Consider the following 14973-nt stretch of genomic DNA (forward strand, 5'->3'; position numbering starts at 1 on the left):
AGTTACTAGAAAGAGCCAGGTAACAGTAATGGGGGATTCTTTGCTTAAAAACATAGATAGTATGGTTTGCGATGACTGGGAGAACCTCATGGTAGATTGCTTGCCAGGTGCGAAGGTTGCAGATCTCTGAAGACCTCTAGATAGACTTATGTGTAGTGCTGGGGAGGAACCAGTGGTCATGGTACATGTAGGTATCAGTGACATAGGAAAAGAAAGGAGAGAGGTCCTGGAGACCAAATTTAGACAGCTAGGTAAGAGATTAAAGTCAGGGACCTTCATGGGAGCATTTTTTGATATGCTTCCAGTTCCACATGCATGGTCAATTACATAGCGGAACTTCAGGGTCTCAATGCATGGATTAAACAATAGTATAGAGAGGAGGGGGTTAGATTAGGAACTGGGGAACTTTTTGTGGAAGGAGGCGCCTCTACAGAAGGATGGGCTCCACCTAAACCAAAATGGAACCAGATTGCTGGCATTTAAAATTTTAAAAGATTGTAGAGGAGTTTTTAAACTAAGGGTTTGGGAAAGCCAACAGGTACATCCCAGAAACTTGGTGGAATGATGATAATCAATGGGACATAATAATACCAAGGTACAAAATATATCGGAACGACAGAGTAGGGCATGCTGGTGGGGGAGTGGCACTATATGTGAAAGAAAGCGAAGAATCAAATAAAGTAAAAATCTTAAAGGAACCAAACTGTACCATAGAGTCTCTATGGATAGTAGTTCCATGCTCTAATAATAAGAATATAGAATTAGGGATATATTACTGACCACCTGACATGGTGGTGATTGTGAAATGCTCAGGGAGATTAGAGAGGACATTAAAATAAAATAAAAAACCCTCAATAATAATAATAATAATAATGGGGTAGTTCAACTATCCCCATATTGACTGGGTACATGCCACCTAAGGACAGGATGAAGTGATAAAGTTTCTTGACACCTTAAATGACTGCTTCTTGGAGCTGCTAGTCCTGGAACCCACAAGAGGAGAGGCAATTCTTGATTTAGTCCTAAGTGGAGCACAGGATCTGGTCCAAGAGATAACTATAGCTGAACCGTTTGGTAATAGCGACCTAAATAAGTAAATTTAATATCCTTGTGTGGTGGCAAAAATCAAAGAAGCCCACCACAGTAGCATTTAAGTTTAGAAAGGGGGACTGCACGGAAATGAGGAAGCTAGTTAATTGAAAATTAAAAGGAACAGTCCCCAAAGTGAAATGCCTGAAAGCTCCATGGAAACTTTTAAAAAACATCAGAATAAAGGCTCAAATTAAATATATACCCCAAATTTAAAAAAACAAAATAGTAAGAGGATCAAAAAAATGGCACCATGGCTAAACAACAAAGTAAAAGATGTGGTTAGAGGCAAAAAGATATCCTATTAAAATTGGAAGTTAAATCCTACTGAGGAAAATAGAAAGGAGCACAAACTCTGGCAAGACAAGTGTAAAAATATACTTAGGAAGCCTCCCCCCACCCCCCCAAAAAAAAGAATCCAAAGAGCAAATTAACCAAAATATAAGAGCAAAAATATTTTTAAATGCCTAACAAGCAGGAAGCTTATTAAACAATCAGTTGGGCCACTGGATGATCGAGGTGCTAAAGGAGCATTCAAGGAAAATATGGCCATTGTGGAGACATTAAATGAATTGTTTGCTTCAGTCTTCACTGGAGAGAATGTAAGGGAGATTCCTCATGCATAATCCATTCTTTTTAGGTGACAAACCTGAGGAACCATCAAAGATTGGGGTGTCAATAGGGGAAGTTTTGGATATCAATAAATTAAACATTAGTAAATCAACAGGACCAGATTATATTAATCCAAGAGTTTGGAAGGAATTCCAATATGCAATTACAAAATGACTCAGTGTGGTATGATTTAAATCAGTTCCTGCACCAGATGACTAGAGAATAGCTAATCTGAAACCTATTTTTTAAAAAAGGCTCCAGAAGAGATACTGGCAATTACAGGTTGGTAAGACGAACTTCAGAACCAGGCAAATTGGTTGAAATTATGGATGTTTAACATATTCATAAATGATCTGGAAAAAGGGGTAAAAATTAAGGTGGCAAAATTTGCAGATGATACAAAATTATTCAAGATAGTTAAGTCCAAAGAACAGAATTGCCAGACATTTACATGAACATGATTTGTTTGGGAAGAGTCAATATGGCTTTTTTAAAGGGACATCATGTCTCACTGATATATTAGAATACTTTGAGGAGGTCAATAAGCATGTGAACAAGAGTGATCCAGTGGATTTAGTGTACTTAGACTTTCAGAATCCTTTGACAAGTTCCCTAACCAAAGGCTCTTAAGCAAAGTAAGCAGTCCCGGGATAAGAGGGAAGGTCCTTTCATAGATCAGTAACTGGTTAAAAGATAGGGGGGAAAGGGTAGGAATAAATGGTCAGTTTTCAGAATGGAGAGAGGTAAATAGCAGTGTCCCCTGGGGTCTCTACTGGGACCAGGGCTGTTTAACATATTCATAAATGATCTGGGAAAAGGGGTAAAAATTAAGGTGGCAAAATTTGCAGATGATACAAAATTATTCAAGATAGTTAAGTCCAAAGCAGACTGCAAAGAGTTACAAAAGGACCTCACAAAACTGGGTGACTAGGAACCAAAAGGGCAGATAAAATTGAATGTTGATAAATGCAAAGTAATGCACGTTGGAAAATATAATCCCAATTATACATACAAAATAATGGGGACTAAATTACCTGTTACCACTCAAGAAAGAGATTTTGGAGTCATTGTGGATAGTTCTCTGAAAACATCCACTCAATGTGCAGCTGCAGTCAAAAGAGTAAAGAATGTTCAGAATCATTAAGAAAGGGGTAGATACTGAGACAGAAAATACCATATTGCCTCTATATAAATCCAAGACATGCCCGCATCTTGAATACAGAATGCAGTTCTGCTCACCCCATTTCAAAAAGGATATTTTAGAACTGGGAAAGAAAAAGAGAAGGGAAACCAAAATGATTAGGTGTATGAAAGAGTTTCCATATGAGGAGAGATTAAAAAAGACTTTTCAGCTTTGAAAAGAGAGCACTAAGGGGGGATATGATAGAGGTCTACAAAATCATGAATGGTGTGAACAAAGTGAACAAGGAAGTCTTATATATTCTTTCATTTAACACAAAAACGAGGAGTTACTCAGTGAAATTAAGAGGAATCATAGAATCATAGAATATCAGGGTTTGAAGGGACCTCAGGAGGTCATCTAGTGAAACCCCCTGCTCAAAACAGGACCAGTCCCCAACTAAAACATCCCAGCCAGGGCTTTGTCAAGCCTAGCCTTAAAAACCTCTAAGGAAGGAGATTCCACCACCTCCCTAGGTAGCCCATTCTAGTGCTTCACCACCCTACTAAAGAAAAAGGTTTTCCTAATATTCAACCTAAACCTCACCCTCTACAACTTGAGACCATTACTCCTTGTTCTGTCATCTGGTTCCACTGAGAACAGTCTAGATCCATCCTCTTTGGAACCACCTTTCAGGTAGTTGAAAGCAGCTATCACATCCCCCCTCATTCTTCTCTTCTGCAGACTAAATAATCCCAGTTCTCTCTGCCTCTCCTCATAAGTCATGTGCTTCATCCCCCTAATAATTTTTGTTGCCCTCCGTTGGACTCTTTCCAATTTTTCCACATCTTTCTTGAAGTGTGGGGCCCAAAACTGGACACAGTACTCCAGATGAGGCCTCACCAATGCCGAATAGAGTGGAATGATCATGTCACTTGATCTGCTGGCAATGGTCCTACTTATACAGCTCTAAATGCCATTAGCCTTCTTTGCAACAAGGGCACACTGTTGACTCATATCCAGCTTCTAATCCACTGTAACCTCTAGGTCCTTTTCTGCAGAACTGCTGCCTAGCCATTTGGACCCTAGTCTGTAGCAGTGCATGGGATTCTTCCGTCCTAAGTGCAGGACTCTGCACTTGTTCTTGTTGAACCTCATCAGGTTTCTTTTGGCTCAATCCTCTAATTTGTCTAGGTCCCTCAGTATCCTATCCCTAGTCTCCAGTGTATCTACCACTCCTCCCAGTTTAGTGTCATCTACAAACTTGCTGAGAGTGCAGACCATGCCATCCTCCAGATCATTAATGAAGATATTGAACAAAACCGGCCCCAGGACCGACCCCTGGTGCACTTCACTTGAAACCGTCTGCCAACTAGACATGGAGCCATTGATCACTACCCGTTGAGCCCGATGATCTAGTCAGCTTTCTATCCACCTTACAGTCCATTCATCCAGCCCATACTTCTTTAACTTGCTGGCAAGAATACTGTGGGAGACCGTATCAAAAGCTTTGCTAAAGTCAAGGAATAACACATCCACTGCTTTCCCCTCATCCACAGAGTCAGTTATCTCCTCATAGAAGGCAATTAGGTTAGTCAGGCATGACTTGCCCTTGGTGAATCCATGCTGACTGTTCCTGATCACTTTCTTCTCCTCTAAGTGCTTCAGAATTGATTCCTTGAAGACCTGCTTCATGATTTTTCCAGGGACTGAGGTGAAGCTGACTGGCCTGTAGTTCCCCGGATCCTCCTTCTTCCCTTTTTTAAAGATGGGCACTACATTAGCCTTTTTCCAGTCATCCGGGACCTCCCCTGATTGCCATGAGTTTTCAAAGATAATGGCCAATGGATCTGCAATCACATCTGCCAACTACTTTAGCACCCTCGGACGCAGCGCATCTGGCCCCATGGACTTGTGCTCGTCCAGTTTTTCTAAATAGTCCCGAACCACTTCTTTCTCCACAGAGGGCTGGTCACCTTCGCCCCATACTGTGCTGCCCAGTGCCGCAGTCTGGGAGCTGACCTTGTTCGTGAAGACGGAGGCAAAAAAATCATTGAGTACATTAGCTTTTTCCACATCCTCTGTCACTAGTTTGCCTCCCTCATTCAGTAAGGGGCCCACACTTTCCTCGACTTTCTTCTTGTTGCTAACATACCTGAAGAAACCCTTCTTGTTACTCTTAACATCTCTTGCTAGCTGCAACTCCAAGTGCGATTTGGCCTTCCTGATTTCACTCCTGCATGCCTGAGCAATATTTTTATACTCCTCCCTGGTCATTTGTCCAATCTTCCACTTCTTGTAAGCTTCTTTTTTGTGTTTAAGATCAGCAAGGATTTCACTGTTTAGCCAAGCTGGTCGCCTGCCATATTTACTATTCTTTCTACACATTGGGATGTTTTTTTCCTGCAACCTCAATAAGGATTCTTTAATATATAGCCAGCTGTACTGGACTCCTTTTCCCCTCATGTTATTCTCCCAGGGGATCCTGCCCATCAGTTCCCTGAGGCAGTCAAAGTCTGCTTTTCTGAAGTCCAGGGTCCGTATTCTGCTGCTCTCCTTTCTTCCTTGTGTCAGGATCCTGAACTCGACCACCTCATGGTTACTGCCTCCCAGGTTCTCATCCACTTTTGCTTCCCCTACTAATTCTTCCCTGTTTGTGAGCAGCAGGTCAAGAAAAGCTGTGCCCCTAGTTGGTTTCTCCAGCACTTGCACCAGGAAATTTTCCCCTACACTTTCCAAAAGCTTCCTGGATTGTCTGTGCACCACTGTATTACTCTCCCAGCAGATATCAGGGTGATTAAAGTCTCCCATGAGAACCAGGGCCTGCAATCTAGTAACTTCTTCTAGTTGCCAGAAGAAAGCCTCGTCCACCTCATCCCCCTGGTCTGGTGGTCTATAGCAGACTCCTACCACGACATCACCCTTCTTGCTCACACTTATTAAGCCAGAGACTCAGTTTTTTCTGCAGTTTCATACCAGAGCTCTGAGCAGTCATACTCCTCTCTTACATATAGTGCAACTACCCCTCCTTTTCTGCCCTGCCTGTCCTTCCTAAACAGTTTATATCCATCCACCCTCATTACCTCTTTCCTATTCTTTCTTTCCTTTCAACATTTCAGTATCTCCATCATTCTTTCTCCAGGCAGGAGGGAAGGCAAATGTTTCCTCTCTCTCTTCCTCCTTCTGAACACTTAGTATCTTAATTCCCTCTTCATCTCTGAGCCATTCCTGGTGTGTGATCCTCCTACCAACATGCATGAATAGTTCAAAGCATGCAGTGCATTCTGGCCATCAGGAAGAACAGGACCCTGGGTGGGATATGGGTGGAGCTGTTCTGTTTCTTCAGCACACCCTGAACTTTCCCATCTATTACATTTGATAATAAGGATTGTTCCTCTTTGCCATCCATCCATCACTCTTCCTTCATTCTACCACAGCCTGGAAAGAGCATCTCCAATACGTTCTCTCCATGACAGCCACATATGGCAACCCCCAAATCCTTAGAAAAGTCAGTGCCACTCATTGAGGGACTCAATGAATTCTTACTGAGGCAAACATCTAGTGAAGTTAATTGAGCAACACACATGAGTCACAACGAGGCCCAAGGATTCACAGACAATTAAATTTTAATCCTATGTCCTACCCACTCTCCCTCAAACTCAATATTAAAAGATTTATAGCACAGGTTTGACATCCTTCAGCTCCAGAAACTTGTCTCATAGCTGAGGACAATTGGAATATTCATGCTTGCTCCAAGCATGCTGGCTTCCATCTCTCCTCTTTGGTGGATCAGTAAGACATCAGACAGTTTTGTGAATGTGTTTCCATGGTGTAAATATACACCATTTACATGCAGAAAATGATTTCTCCATCTCTTGGTCTGGACCAAGTATGTATAGCAGCCTGCCACTAATTTTCATGTACAGACGTTATTCCTATAAGTCAGTTTATCGATCAGAGTTTTTGTTACTGGTTATTCTGGAATTAATATAATATCTATCTTTCATATAGTGTCTTTCTAGGCCCATACACATGCATCTTATATAATAATAGTTTTAAAAATTGGAGATAACACCAAACTGAAAAGACAGAAATAGGCAATTTTGGCAGTAAAATTTTATTTTCCAGCTCCATGACCCGCCAGAAGAAAATTACTGTTGCCAGGGAGCAAGGGAGAGCAGAGAGGAGGAAACTGCTTCTTCCTGACTCAGAAATCTTTCTGTTGGCTGATCCTGGAATAGTGTAGCAGAGACTCACCAACCCTGTCATGAAGGTAGCTTGTGGCCATGGAAAATTGAATAACACTGATGGGGGCCGAAATATCAATGAGAACTCTTGCCACACCTGTTCATCTACTTTCCGTATGCAGTCATTTCATGTAATAGAATTGAAACATTCAAATGAGTAGGAGATGATGACTGGAGATTGGTTGATTTACCCCTGATGTCACCAGGGTCCCGGTACAAAGTAACCTGAGCTACTGACCTGACCATGAGTAAAATTTATTCCTAATCTGGTTATTTGACAACATTCTTCTTAACCTAGAGCTTCATTACCACCTAATGTCTTCAAATGTAACCTACACAAATATTTTAAACGAGTTCTAACATTAAACAAAGTGTGAAGAGTATGTTTTAGTCCAGTTTTAAGATCACTTTGGACAAAACTAGAAATGACAAATGCTAAATTTCTTAAGGATCTTATTTTAATTATTTTATTCTCATGAACTAATTAAAATATTTACTTTGAAATTCATCCACACTCAAAGGAGAATTATCCCAATTCAAGGAGGATGCACAGTGTTCTTCAGACATGAGAGTGGGTGTGAGGGTGCAGTGAAAGTCTAGGTGTACAGCTCGGTGTTCTCATTTTCCTCCAAAATAAGTCAGATGCCCACAGGTAGGCAACACACAGACTTGACACTTGGATACAGGAAGTTATGATTCTGACAGTCATGAGTTCAGCAGGCACACAAAGATGAGTATATGCTACTCATGTGAGTCAGAATTTGCAAGATCATATCCCCATGATTGGCCCATATATATATTAGCTTAAATTTTTGAATTCTTGTAAAACACAAAAGATCTAAGGAGACCTTTTCTCAAATCTTCCTTTACCTCCTTGTTTCTCAGGCTGTAGATGAGGGGCGGGGGGCGGGGGTTGACAAATGGATCAGGACATAAAAGACAGAGAACACTTTGTTCAGGTCCCTCAGTGCATCAGAGTCCAATAGCAGATACACCAGGATCAGGGTCCCATCGAAAATGTCACCAGGATGATGTGAGAAGAGCAGGTGAAAAAGACCTTTTGCCTCCCAGTGGCGGAAGGGATTCTCAGGATGGTGGAGATGATACAAACATAGGATGTCAACGTTAATAGAAATGGAGGCAGGGTGAATATGGAGGAAGATACGAAACTAGCAATTTCCACCATGAGGGTGTCAGTGCAGGAGTTTTATTATGGGATGAAAATCGCAATAGAAATGGTAAACTTCATTGGGCCCATAGAACATTAATTGTGACAACATAAATATAAACGTGGAAGCAGACATAAATCCACCTATCCACAACCCAGCCAATAGCTGGAGGCACAACCTGCCATCCATAAGTGCTGCGTAATGCAGAGGTTTGCATATCACTAAATACCAATCATAAGACATCGCTGATAAGAGGCAACATTCTGTGCCTGCCAGAGAACCAAAGGCATATAATTGAGTGATGCATCCAGCGATAGAAATGGTTCTGTCTCCAGTCAGGAGACCGGCCAGCATCTTGGGCAGGATGGTGAATGTGTAGCAGGTCTCCAAGCAGGACAAGTTCCCCAGGAAGAAATACGTGGGGATGTGAAGCTGCTGATTAGCCACAACTAGCGCAACAATTAGGATGTTCCTGGCCATGGTTGCAATCACGAGAAACAGCAGGAAGAGGAGAATATGAAGTTGAGGGAGATCCCCAAATCCCAGAAGGATGAATTGTATGATGGTAATTTGATTTTCCTTGTGTATGTTTGTCATCAGCTTCATCTAGGGAAAATGAAAGAAATTATGCAATTAAGAATCTAATTACAAAACAGTCATATTTTCAATACTGGCTTCTCCCTGCTGGCAGCCATCCCAACGACTGAGTCAAGACTCCAGATGGTGGAGGCCTTTGGGGTAAACATTTAAAAAAAGTCCATTGGCTTCATAAGGAAAACTCAGAAACATCCTATTGTTGAGCTGATACATTTTTTAAACCATATTTACATGCCAGAGTCCACCATATTCTAATGGAGTGGACTCTAGAATTTGATTCCAGAGAGATGGGTTTTATTCCTGGCTTATCCTCTCCCTGATCTTGGGTTTATCACTTCCTCTTACTGTGCTTCTCTTCCCTCCCTCATGTAATCGATGATGATCATACCACTTCCCGTTTTCTTAATGTGACTTGAAATTTAGGAAACAAGAGCTGTCTATATGTCCTCACATGCTCTTCTGTAAAACAGAGATATGATACTGAAGACACTGTACAGCATTTTAATATTTATGTAAATGAGTGTTATATAAGTTCACAGTGTTAACATACTGTTATGAGAAGCTGCATAAATTTCAATACACTCTATGAAGTGTAAGCATGCCTTAAAGTCATATTTCCACCTGAATCTCCGCAGAAATGGCATCATTTTTTTGTTTAACAACACATAACATTTTTTAGACATTTCCTTTCTCTCCACCCCATATTACAGAGAGAGATTTCTTGAATGTCTCCTAATGGGAATCAAAGACTAAGTTTCTTTATTGGCAAGTATTTGGAACCTCTTTTTTGAGAGCTATTCAGTGCATAACATTTATGGGTAATATTTTCCAAAGTGCCCAAGGCCTTTTTTTAAAACTTTCCATGCATCTACATCTGCAGAATGGACCCTCAGTCCCTTTGAACATTTGGCTCTGAGATACCGTGTGAAAGATCATAGGATGGATAATTAGATTCAAGAGGTCTGCCATTCTTTCCTTGGATAAGGTTGCTGTGATAGTTTGGGGAACATGTCTTTGTCTGTTTTATAATTCCATTTTGTTTTTATAAATGTAATTTCTAATCAGAACCATCATTTCAGATGGGATCAACTCTTTTGTAGTAGGAAATATGGAATGAGTCCTGGGGAAGCCCTTCCTCGGTAGCAGTGAAACGTAGTTTGGGAAATACATTTTTATCCAGTTGTTAATTCCATTTGGTTTTATGAATGTTATTTCTAAATGTAAGCATCTTTTTGGAAGAGATTATCTCTTTTGTAGGAGGAAATATGCCAGAGTTCATGGGAAATCTATGCCCAGAAAGCAGAGGCACTGAATGGCTCATTTCTGGTGAACAATGTGAGTGTTGAGAGCTCCACCTCTAGGAACAGTGACTAGTCACTATACAGATTTATGACATGCATCTGACGAAGTAAGTATTCACCCATGAAAGCTTATGCTCCAAAATGTCTTTTAGTCTATAAGGACTCTTTGTCGCTTTTTACAGATCCAGACTAACACGGCTACACCTCTGATACTATCCAGATCTAGAGGGCTCAGCAGCACATAGGATTCAGAGAATGGATACAATGACTACTGTCCAGTGTCCTTTCAAAGAGGGGAAACAGACCAGGATGTTACAGTTGTGTGTAGGTTTTCACCATGATTAATATTTGGAATTACCCCAGTAAAGAAACCCGTAGGGATATTCAATATTCCAAAGCATAGAAAGGGCTTGCTGATTTCTAAAGTCACCTATTAGACACAAGGCTTCTGATGACCATGAGAGATTTTCTGCTACAAGCACAACTGTCATGGTTTGTTATTTCACCCTCACTTTTTTTGAAACTCCATTACTGATACCAGAAAGCACAGATAGGGTTGAAATTTAGTAACATGATGTAATAACCTAATATATATAAAAATGTGGAAAGATGTTCTTCATCTATTCAATGTAAGTACAGATGTACTCATCTCCTATTCATGAACTTAGATCCTACAAAATCAAGCACACAACTAGAACCCGACATTTCAACTTTCAAATAAACTTTTGGGAATGGTTACACACATCTTCACAGACAGACACATTGTTATTCAGGTGTGGATGCTCTAGTCAGGGGAATCTAGTAATTTCCCAGTGGGTGCAGGAGAATGACTCGCAGACAGTGGGAACCTGAAATGCAAGAAATGGGGCCACCTAGAAGGAAGTTTACACTGTTTAGAATTTTGATTTCATCCAGAATGAAGGAGTTGATGTTTTTGGAATGCTGAAAGTGTTTCAATGGGATTTATTCATCTAATTGTCAAAGAGAGAGATTTTTTTCAATGGCAAATGTAGGGCAGGTAGTTTGAAATTCCAAATATTGGTCATGACTGGCTTGGTTGAAATTGCAACTATAAGATTCCAGGATTATGTCATTCTGAAGTGTGTTCAGCCTGCAAATCAAAAAAGGAGTCCTACAAAAGGTGCAAACATGGACAAATAGATAAAGATGAGTACAAAAGAACAACACAGGCATGTCAGGACAAAATCAGAAAGACTATAGGACAAAATGAGTTTCACTAGCAAGTGATATAAGAGGCAAGAAGAAGAGGAATTAGAAGTACATTAGGAGAAAAGAAAGATGAAAGAAAGATTAGGTCCCCCCATTTAGCAGAGAAAAAGAGTTAATCACAGATGAAATCAGGAAGGCTGACAAATTAACACAACTACACACACAACAACAGAACCACCACACACGATAGCCATGAGAACGCATAGCCCTTCTCCACAGCCCACACCCACACAAATCAACCCAAATCTCCCAGCAGAACACAACCACCACATAAATCGACAAAACAGTGCAATGAGCACACACAATAAACCCAAACACACATAGAATCCTCACTGCAGCACAAACCCCTCATATGCTACACACACAAATCAACACATATGTCCCAGTACAAAACAATCCACACACAAATCAACAACAAGCACTCAGAGAACTCAACCAGCATGCACAATAACCACAAACATGATTCTGAAGCCCAGAATGTCTACTGAGTCCATACAAAATGATGGAAACAGTTCCATGAATAGCTGATAGCTCTTTCTATTTAGAATAGCACCAGGTTCAATTATCATTGACATTCACAGTCAGCTACTTCCCAGTTCTTAAGTTCTCAGTCATTTGGGGGCTTTTTAACACACAAATGTACAAATTACACTCATGTGACAGGTTGCCTCCAGGGAAAGAAGCAACCTGGCTGACAGGGCAGCTAAAGAGCAGGTAACGTTTAGAAAAGGAAGGGCATTAGACAAATTTGAAATGATTAGCTGAAATTTGCAAAAAACTTTGATTAATCCCTAGTGGATAGAAGCGAGATGTTACTCTTCTTTTCCTTCCCTGCCCTCCCTTCCTCCCTTCTTTCCCTCCCCATCCAATTCCTTTAGTTTTCTGTGGTTTCTGGGTTTTTTTATATTTATTCTTCTATTAGTTTTTTTTGTGTGTGTGGGGGGGACCAATGAAGAGTCATTAAGAAGCTAGTTGAAAGTGGCCCAGATTAACAAGGGGGCAAGATCCAATGACTCAGAGAGTTCTAAAGCTGCCTTCCTAGATGCACTCAAATGTTTTCATTTTGGTGTCATCTGCAAATGTTATAACACTTAACATACAAGGTAGATGTGTATTAAGGTAGATCGATACTATCTATCTATCTATCTATCTATCTATCTATCTATCTATCTATCTATCTATCACGCCTAAAATCCCTATATTCATTTAAAAGACAAAAAATCTAAGGAGAGCTTTTCTCAAGGCTTCGTTTACCTCCTTGTTTCTCAGGCTGTAGATGAGGGGGTTAACCAAAGGGGTTAGGATTCCATAGAAAACAGAGCACACTTTGTTCAAGTCCCTCAGTGCATCAGAGTCTGACAGCAGATACACAATGATGAGGGTTACATAGAAAATTGTCACCACAATGAGGTGAGAGGAGCAGGTGGAAAAGGCCTTTTGCCTGCCAGTGGGGGATGGGTTTCTTATAATGGTGGTGATGATGTGAACATAAGATGCCAGGGTCAACAAAAATGGAGGAAATGTGAATAAGCAGGAATGTATGACAGCCGAAACCTCCAGCCAGTGAGTGTCACTGCAGGACAGTTTTATTATTGGATTAAAATCACAAAAGAAATGGTCAATTTCATTGGGGCCACAAAATGTTATTTTTGACATAGATATTAAGAAGGCAACAGAAGCAAATCCACCTATCCATGACCCGACCGCAAGCTGGAGGCACAACCTGCCATTCATTAGTGCTGCATAATGCAATGGTTTACATATCGCTAAATACCGATCATAAGACATCACAGATAAGAGACAACATTCTGTGCCTGCCAGAGAACAAAAGAAATATAATTGCATGATGCAGCCGGTAACAGAAATTGTTCTGTCCCCAGTCAGGAGCCTGGCCAGCACCCTGGGCAGCATGGTGGAAGTGTAGCTGGTCTCCAAGCAGGACAAGTTCCCCAGAAAGAAGTACATGGGGGTGTGGAGGTGTTGGTCAGCCACAACTAGCACAACGATGAGGATGTTCCCAGCCATGGTCGCGATGTAGATCACTAGGAACAGCAGGAAGAGAAAAATCTGCAGTTGAGGAAGATCCCCGAATCCCAGGAGGATGAATTCTGTCACAGTTGTTTGATTTCCCTGGCGTTTGTTTGCTGTGGGTTCCATCTAGGGGAAAGAAAATAAATTCTGCCATTCAAAGTCTAGTTTCCACTTCAAAACAGTCACATTTCCATTATGGCTTTTGTCTGCTGGTTGCCATCCCAGTGGTTGAGTCAAGGCTTCAGATAGCGGAGGCATGGTGTGTAAAATTTCAAAATGGCCTAAGTTAATTTTCATTGGAAAAGTTACTGCTGTCTAGTATCTCTATAGTTTAACACATCTCACCTTCAGCTTCCTGAACATGTCTGTGTGTTACGTTAGCCACCATAGCTGAGATTATCATTGTAGATTGAACAGGTTTCAGAGTAGCAGCTGTGTTAGTCTGTATCCGCAAATTGTAGATTGAAGGAATTCTATGTGATTCCATTCTCTTCATTTGAAAACCTCAGATAAACACTGTTGCTGCTCTCATCCCTATTTTACCCATATTTCAACTGCAGAGTACACCAGATTCCAGTGGAGTGGACAGCCGAATTTGATTGCAGAAACCTGGTTTTATTCCTGGCTCTTTCTTTCCCTGACCATGGGCTTACACTTCCTTTCTCTATGGCACTGTTCATTAGTTGATTATGATATCACTTACCATTTTCTTAATGTAACTTGAAATTTAGAGATCCCTCTCTCTCTATCAAATCATAGAATCATAGGACTAAAAGAGACCTCGAGAGGTCATCTAGTCCAGTCCCCTGCATTAATGGCAGGAATAAGTATTATCTAGGCCATCACTGACAGGTGTTTGTCTAACTTGCTCTTAAAAATCTCCAATGATGGAGATTCCACAACCTCCCTAGGCAATTTATTCCAATGTTTAACTATCCTGACAGGAAGTTTTTTTCTAATATCCAACCTAAACCTTCCTTGCTGCAATTTAAGCCCATAGCTTCTTCCTGTCCTCAGAGGCTAAGAAGAACTAATTTTCTCCCTCCTCCTTATAATAACCTTTTTCTGTACTTGAAAACTGTTATCTTGTCCCCTCTCAGTCTTCCCTTTTCCAGACTAAACAAACACATTTTTTCAGTCTTGCCTCATACATCATGTTTTCTAGACCTTTAATCATTTTTGTTGCTTTTCTCTGGACTTTCTTCAATTTGTCCCATCTTCCCTGAAATGTGGAACCCAGAACTGGACACAATACTCCAGTTGAGGCCTAATCAGCAAGGAGAGGAGAGGAAGAATTCCTTCTCGTGTCTTGTTTACAACACTCCTGCTAATACATCCCAGAATTATGTTCACTTTTTTTGCAACAGTGTTACACTGTTAACTCATATTTAGCTTGTTGTCCACTATAATTTTTATAACCCTTTCTGCAGTACTTCTTTCTAGGGAGTCATTTCCCATTTTGTATGTGTGCAACTGATTGTTCCTTCCTAAGTGGAGTACTTTGCATTTGTCCTTGTTGAATTTAATCCTATTGACTTCAGACCATTTCTCCAGTTTGTCTACATCATTTGGAATTA

At 40.7% G+C, this 14973-nt stretch overlaps 1 protein-coding gene across 1 annotated transcript; it reads right to left on the reverse strand.

Moving 5' to 3' along the window:
• Positions 1-12571: 12571 nt before the first annotated feature.
• On the reverse strand, positions 12572-13522 carry LOC117886088 (olfactory receptor 6N1-like). The gene has a single exon (XM_034787724.1). It carries the CDS (start codon positions 13520-13522, stop codon positions 12572-12574), a length of 951 nt encoding a protein of 316 aa, XP_034643615.1.
• Positions 13523-14973: the final 1451 nt, after the last annotated feature.

Source organism: Trachemys scripta, chromosome 12 (genome assembly GCF_013100865.1).
Source record: "Trachemys scripta elegans isolate TJP31775 chromosome 12, CAS_Tse_1.0, whole genome shotgun sequence".
Classification (NCBI taxonomy): Eukaryota; Metazoa; Chordata; order Testudines; family Emydidae; genus Trachemys; species Trachemys scripta.

Coding starts and splice junctions, on each gene's coding strand:
- LOC117886088 (XM_034787724.1), bottom strand. CDS start 13,522: ATGGAACCCACAGCAAACAAACGCCAGGGAAATCAAACAACTGTGACA.